The sequence below is a fragment of the Pithys albifrons genome, chromosome 3 (genome assembly GCF_047495875.1).
Source record: "Pithys albifrons albifrons isolate INPA30051 chromosome 3, PitAlb_v1, whole genome shotgun sequence".
In the NCBI taxonomy this organism is placed as follows: domain Eukaryota; kingdom Metazoa; phylum Chordata; class Aves; order Passeriformes; family Thamnophilidae; genus Pithys; species Pithys albifrons.
In genome coordinates, this window is record NC_092460.1 from 5618350 (window position 1) to 5626230 (window position 7881).

A 7881-nucleotide genomic window follows, 5' to 3' on the forward strand; every position below is an offset into this window, starting at 1 on the left:
GGGCATTGAGATTGTCCCTGGACAGACTGGATGGGAGCAGGGTGTGGATGTGCTGTGGGAAATGCTTCTGTTGGGACTGCTTAGATTGGTTCAAAGGGCTCCATCCTTGCATGGCCCTCTGTTCCCAGGCACAAGCTGTGTGTTGTACCAACTGTTCACATGTTTTTTTTCTATCTTGGATGATTTTGCCCTAATCAGGATGTAGCATTTGGGAGAGGTCATTAATTGTGGGTGGCTGCCCTCACACCTAAACCACCTGCAATGTCCACTCAGGCTTTAGAGCTGACCAAAGCCAGTGCAAAGCCTGCAGTCCCCTCACCTTTTGAGACAGATCAGAGATGTTATGTTTACAGACACCTTGTGCTGATCCTTCCCACAGGCAGGACTTCACCTGTGCACCTCACACATACCATTAATGTTCCTCCATCCACCTATGGCAATTCCAGCACTGAACGGTGCAGTGTCCCGGGAACTCTCTGGAAAACAGCCGTCTCCTGCCTCCCTCAATGGGGGACACACCAGCTGCACTGAAATGTCAGAAGGGTTTGCACAGCTGACAGGTTGCTGAAAATGGAGCATGGCCATAAATTCTCTTTATCCAGCCAAGTGCAGCTTAATATAGACTGGATGGGCTGTCGCCCGCACTGAGACCGAGAGCTGCCACAGCTCATGACCAAAACATGAAGTTGTGGATTTAACCAGAGGAACTGCTGCTAGTGAGGGGAGACAGAAATAAAACCCTTTGAAATTTAGCTTTCTCTGTAGGTTTAAAAAGTAATAGAGGAAGGAGAGAAGAATGAACATGTCTGAACTTGGCCAAAACTCCGATGAAGATGTGTGTCCTGAGGACATCGATGAAGATGAAATCCTGGCAAACCTGTCCCCTGAGGAGCTAAAGGAGCTGCAGTGTGAGATGGAAGTCATGGCCCCAGACCCTGAAGTCCCAACTGGGATGATACAGAAGGATCAGACAGAGAAACCCCCCACAGGGAGCTTTGACCACAGATCCCTGGTTGACTACCTGTACTGGCAGAAGGCATCCAGACGCATGCTCGAGGACGAGAGAGTTCCTGTCACCCTCTTGCCCTCTGAGGTAACGAGCAAAAATCACAAATATTTATTATGCATCTGCTGTGGGATCTGTTTTATAACTTAATACCTTAACCTGCCTCTGCTTCTGTCCCTTACGTAAGGTATGGCACAAACAAGTTTAGATTAATCCCAAAAGCCTCAGCAGTGAAAGAATCCAGCTTGGACTGATGTCAGGGTTAGTAATTTTTTAATTGCTTTCCCTAAATATTTAGTTAAGCTTTTTAAAGTAAGAAAATCCTAATTCTGTTTCAGTAAATCAAATCACTGAGAAATTGTCACCAGATCAGTTTGGAGTATGTAATTAAAATGTGTTTGACTTTGCATATGAAACAACACCATGTTGCTTTTCCATAAAAGATGGCATTAATCGTATTTATTAAATTAATTAATTGTCAGAATTTAATTACATATTGGAGAAAAACCTAATGCACTGTATTTAAACTTTCACTAACAACCAAGCATGCAAACTCCAGGAACTAGTCCAACCCTCTTCAATACAGCCCTTAAATTTATTTGACTATCCCTATGACTTTGAAATAAAGTTAAGGTCATACTTAGATATCTTTCAGGATGAGGGCCACACTTAAAAATAGGTTAATAGAATTGAAACTTGGCCAGATGAAAGACATCTATACCCAAAACTTAAGTGAATTTGAGATAACTGATTTATTTTATTTTTGTTTTAAATACCAGTGGTTTTGCTAATACAGACCAACACAGTACATCATGGACTTCCCCAGGCAAGTTTCATGGGGAAATCTGTGGGTTTCTTCCCTTCCAGTAACACGCTTACCCTCAAAGAAATAATAGCTCTTCTGAGGTTAAATCTGGAATTTGGGTGCGGAGTTGGCTGCTGAATTCACAGCTGGTCAAGCAATCCCCACACTAAACCCATTCACTGCCACAGCAAAGAAGAGCCACAGCCCCAAGGGCAGAGGTGACTGTGACCATTTTGTGTGACTTTGGGTGCAGCAAAAGCCCTGCCTGAAGTAGTGCAAATCTTTGGAAAAACAGCTTGTTTTCATTAGCATTTCTCAGTGATGGAGGATCCACTTGCAAAAAGATGCTTGAGAAAAAAATCTCAGCTGGTGGTGGGGTCTCTGGAGAGGTAGAAGCCTGTAATTAATTTCATTTTGTTGCTAGAGGCCCCACAGCCTTGCAACAGGTTGTGCAGGGTCTGGTTTCCTCTCTCTGAACTCAAACTTGAGCTAATATTTTGCTTTTTCTTCAGTGAGGGGCCTCCTCAGCTGTGATGCTCTGGCAGTACCAGAGCAGGCAGCCTTCTTGTCCCAGCCTTTTTGTCCCTCTGTAGTCATGATGTGCCCTCTTCACTCCTCCTTGGGCTGAGCAAACCATCAGTGGTTCAAACTTATTTCCAGTAGTTTGTGGCATAGAAAAGAAACTTTCTTGCCCAAGAAAAGATAAAAATTACACAAAATCCAGAAATAGACTGTGAATCAGATTCTTAACCTCCAGAAGAGTTCAAGGACCACCTTAATGTAGCATTAAATACGTTCAGGATTTAATTGTCAGGATTTAATTTTGTAGGCAAAGAAGAGAAACTGGTTTGCAGCCTCCTTAAGAACAAGTTGTTCCTGTATCCCCCAGCAAGCCAGCGCAGCCTGGACTTCTAGGCTGTGACACTTTGAGGGATTATTCTCTAATGTATGGACACAGAGGGAACTAAATCCAACTGCTACATATTTATTTGAGCAGAAAGTTAATGTGACAAAACTGTGTTCAGTGATTTCAGCTGTGAGGTTTTGTCTTCCTCAGAGAAGCGCTGCGGAGATGGAAGGAAGGGCTGGTGGCAGTGGCGAGGCAGCCGGCGGGAGGATGCCAGGAGCAGAGGGAAAAGAGAGACACTACCAAAATGAGCATGTGTCCAACTCAGGAACGCAATCTGGGGACACAAAGAAGGATGGAAGCGATAAGGAGAGAGGGGAGGAGGAGGATGAGAAAGAACAAGCCGAAGAGGAGGAGGAAGAGGAAGATGATGAAGAGGAGGAGGAAGAAGAAGAGGAAGATGAGACTGAATTGGAAGAAAAGGAGAATTACACCAATGAGAACTGTCACAGTGATCAGATGAGTAAGAAACCAGGTACAGAACTGGGAGAAATCAAAGAAAAGCCAAATGAAAATGAAAAGAAAATATCAAAATTGAACATCCCCCAAAAGCTAGCGCTGGATACCAGCTTCATGAAGCTAAGTGCCAGGCCTTCAGGAAACCAAACCAATTTAGAGGAGAGTTTGGAGAAAGTCCGAAAAAACAACCCAGATGTGAAAGAGCTCAACCTGAACAACATTGAAAACGTCCCCAAGGAAATGCTGATAGACTTTGTCAATGCCATGAAAAAGAATAAGAATGTAAAAACGTTCAGCTTGGCCAACGTGGGGGCCGACGACAACGTGGCATTTGCACTGGCCAACATGCTGCGGGAGAACAGGAGCATCACCACACTCAACATCGACTCCAACTTCATCTCTGGTAAAGGGATCGTCGCCATCATGCGGTGCCTCCAGTACAACGAGACGCTGACGGAGCTCCGCTTCCACAACCAGCGGGGCATGCTGGGTCACCAGGCAGAGATGGAGATTGCCAGGCTGCTGAAAGCCAACACCACCCTCCTGAAAATGGGGTACCACTTTGAACTGCCAGGGCCCAGGATGGTGGTGACCAACCTGCTCAGCAGAAACCTGGACAAGCAGAGGCAAAAGAGGCAAGAGGGACAAAGGCAGCAGCAAATGAAAGAGCAGAAAGAGTTGATAACGATGCTTGAAAACGGACTTGGGTTGCCTCCTGGGATGTGGGAAATGCTGGGGGGACCTCTGCCCCAGCTGAGGATGCATGAACCCCCACAAGCCCCAAAACCATCTGGCCCTTCAGCTGTGTCACTGAACAAAAGGCAGGACAGCACAAGGCAGCCTGCCCCAGAGCAGACCCGCAGAGAGAAACCCGTCAGCTTCAAAGTGGTCAAGCTGAAGAAGACTCAGCGTAAACCTGCCGTGCCGGAGTACGTGGAACCTGCCGAGAAAACCAACCTCAAAGACGTCATCAAAACACTTAAACCGATTCCCAGGAGAAGACCTCCTCCCCTTGTCGAAATAACTCCGAGGGATCAGCTCCTCAATGACATCCGTCAGAGCAACGTTGCTTATCTCAAACCTGTGAGTGCCGAGCGGTGGCGGTGAGGGAACCACGTTCACCAGCGAGCTCCGAGCTGGGGCTGCAAACATCGGGCATTTGGTGGGGCTGGCAATCCACCTGCAAGAGGCATCACCATTGTTCTGTCAGGCTGCTCCTCCTGGGATACAGGCGTTGTTTTGCAGCAGTACCAAGGTCTGGCTTGCACAGAGAAATGGCAGCAAGCGCCCTGTCTGCATCAAAAAACTGGAAATTCACCTGGGAGGTGAACAAACCCACAGAAACTCAGCCTGACCATACTACTAACAGCATATTAGTTATGCTAGGCACATTCCGTTATGAAATGCTTGTTTCAGGAGAGAAACAGGTATTACTTTTCACATTAGTCTGGCCTCAGACTGCCATAAAAACACTGTTTCTCTCTTCAATAGCTGTGTTATCTTAGCTCTCACTTTACTCAAGAAAGCACCATCACCTGGCCCACACTGAAATCCAGCCAAGGCTCACAGCCTGCAGCCCTGCTCCTGCCTGCCTCACCTGGCAACAAGGACTGTAATATTTTAGTGGTCCTTTGCTGCTCAATCTTTTTCTGTCCTTATTTAAATCAACTGCAAAACTATAGTGCTAATAGGAAAAAAAAAGAAATTAGAAGCATTTTGTAATTATTTTTTAATATTGACATTTTAATATACTAGGCCTCATTTTGCTTTCATTTATAGCTAGACAGAAATAATTATTCCCTTGGTAATGGACATGTGTGTTGGGAGTTTGAGGTGTTTTTTCTGTTTGGTGGCTTCTGGTAGTTGTTTTGGGACTTTTCTTGTTTTGGGTTGATTTTTTTTTTATCCTCTGTCATTGTGCCACTTGTCTTGGATTTGGGGTTATTAGGTTGTTATTCTCCCCATCCTGTGTGATCTTGATAACTCCTGGTTTGCCTCAACACCCTTGGCTTCATCTCTGAAATGGGGGTTTCCTGCTTGAGCCAAGTTGGCTGGTTGTTCGCTCCATGATGGGACTCAGTGCCTTCAAATTGACTTCCTGGGCATAAAACATCACAAACAGCAAGTGGAAAATTACAAACAAAAGAAATTCCCAACCAGAGCTCCTTGGAGCTCCCAGCTGTTATATTTTTGTTCATTTTACAGTTTCTGAAGGTTTGTATTAGACTAAATTGGTTTGGGAAATAGGACTGACAAATTTTCTCCTCCTAATAGTTACTGTCCTTGTCCAGGTGCCATTGCCAAAGCAGCTGGAGTGAGAGACCAGACTGACCTGAAGAAAACAACTTGGAATAAGGACTATTCGAGTTCTGCTTACAACAGTTTCAGCAGATGTTTTCTGCAGAACCCAGGTGGTATATTCAACTCTTTGGGAACAAAGCTTGCGATACACACTTTTATAAGTGTGGTGGAAACAGCTGGCATGGGAAAACTCAGTGCTAAACATTTCCATCGGGTATCAAACAATCCCGCTGCCATCTGTCTGCCAAGTGGATTTGAGGCTTCAGTTTGTTGTGGGAGTATTTTCTCAGAGGCATCAATAACCTTGTCTTTCTAGTTTGTCAGCAAACTACTTTGCTTCCACGTTGTCCTTCTGCTGCCAGATTCTGCAGGAACACGCTGTGCTTTATCTTTCTTTTCACACACATGCTCTTTTATTATTCTCTTGTCTGTGAGAAACGTATTCAGTTTCCGTGTATACAGCTTCATTTTTTAGGCTAAGGAAACAGAAATGAAATAAAGCTTTCTCTGTAAGATGTGTGCAGCACTTCTATCACTAACCAGATGCTCAGAGACAGAAGGACTGCTCTGGTACAACAAACACCTTGTCTGGGTGGTTTCAAGCTTGATTTCAGAACATAGCCTAGTGGGTATTGTACCTGATCAGCACATAAAAGATGATGCATGCTCTGCTTTGAAAGCTGTGATCTTCATTCCCCATGATTCACCCCTGTCTTAATGTATTCCTTAATTGCAGCCACCTTGGAGTGCACTGTAATGCCATTTCAGGTCTCTCTCCACACTGTTCTTGTGGCAGGAGGATAAGCTTTACTTCTCTCTTTGCCAGGGGTTTAAGAAACTCATAATTCCTCCTAGCATGGGGTGTTAATAGTGCGTCACACCCTGGCAGTGCTGGGAATGAGGGGGTAAAAGCTGTATATACACTACTCAGGTTTTCCTTAATATTTTTTGTGATTTTTTTTCTCATCCTTTATGATCACATTAGATTTTTCTATTGCATTTTTTGTAAAGCAGCTACAGGTAAGTCACACTCTTGTAAAATACATCCACAAGAGAGCAGTTTTGGTTTTTTTTCTTTGTTTTTTTTTTTTTTTTTATAGCTATAAGGCATAGGGAAAGAACAAAGGCCAAAATGAAGCTCCCCTGCCTTCCCGTGGCTGATATTTGATCCAAAGGCACAGCTTTGCAGGTCCTGGCAGGATTTCCTTCAGGTGAGTTAGTCTTTTAGTGGTAACTCTCAGCAACCTTCCCTGGCAGCTAAATCCCAGTCCCACTCTGCTCCTCTTCCCACATTTACTGCAATAGTGCTGTAGTATCAGCAATGCCCAGGACCTCTTTGAATCCAATGTAGTCTCTACTATCATTAGTTCAAATTTTCATCTGTCCTTGTCCTTTCTGTATCTGTATCTATATCTGGTCTGTTTCCAAGCTCTATCTTCCAAACCTGTAAAGCTCCTTATCAGGCTCTGATTCTGTTTGAAACTGCAATGCCCCAGACTTGGGAAACCCAGTTGATGTATTGCCTAAGGTAGAGCAAGTAGCTTTTATGTATCATGTCAGGGGGAATGAAGAACTTTTGCATGGCAGAGACATAAAAAAATTTGGAATAACATTCATTGTACCCATTTCATATAGCCCCCTCTTTCTGCAAAGGATGAGTAGGAAAGGGAAGGAGCTTCTAATCTTGCCTGAAGCACAGCAGTAAATGCAAAAAGCAACTCCCCCAGAAAGCTCTGGGAGCAGCTGCTCTCCAGACTGGCTTCAAGGCCAGGCTAGTGCTCAGACTTCAGCAGCTGGGACAGGGAAGCACAAAGGAAAATATAATATAGTGCTTCACAATCTCCAACTCAAGCTGCCAGGCACAAATTACTGCTACACCCAGAAGCTGCCAAGCATGTCCTACCAGCGTGTGCAGAGCAGGACCTGTGGAACCCTGCACTGATCGTGCTCTCCCACGGAGCAGCCTCCTGAGTGATCTGAGGAGGAGGGAGGCAGCCAGGTACAGAGATCACACCATTAGTTTGACTACAGCAGAGCTGACTTCCTAGTACTGCTCAAGGCACAGCTCCCAGTAATCCTAGGAGCAGAAATCCCTCTCAGGTAATTAAAAGAAACGTGAAATCCCAGTTAACTAAAGTAGAGTTATATAAGAGACTGAAACAGCATGAACAAACACCTTAACTTCTCCATCTCTGTCCAGCAGCCTTTTTAAGGATGCAAGAGCAAGGCCATAACATTTCAGTTCAGAGGTCCCTCATGGCCCAACAAATCTAATAGAGACACAGAGCAGTCAAAGCCAGAAGCTTAATCCCCATCACAGGCTTGAGGCATGAGCTGCAGGGTGACAGCAGATCTCCCGCCACCCCTCCTGGAATTCCACCAAACATAGAAACACACACAAGC

At 44.9% G+C, this 7881-nt stretch overlaps 1 protein-coding gene across 1 annotated transcript; it reads left to right on the top strand.

Annotated features, from left to right (window-relative positions):
- The first annotated feature begins 802 nt into the window (after positions 1-802).
- On the top strand, positions 803-5700 carry LMOD3 (leiomodin 3). The gene is made up of 3 exons (XM_071549677.1): positions 803-1124; positions 2939-4260; positions 5469-5700. The coding sequence occupies exons 1-3, from the start codon at positions 803-805 to the stop codon at positions 5493-5495; spliced, it is 1671 nt and encodes a 556-aa protein (XP_071405778.1). The 3' UTR covers positions 5496-5700.
- Positions 5701-7881: the final 2181 nt, after the last annotated feature.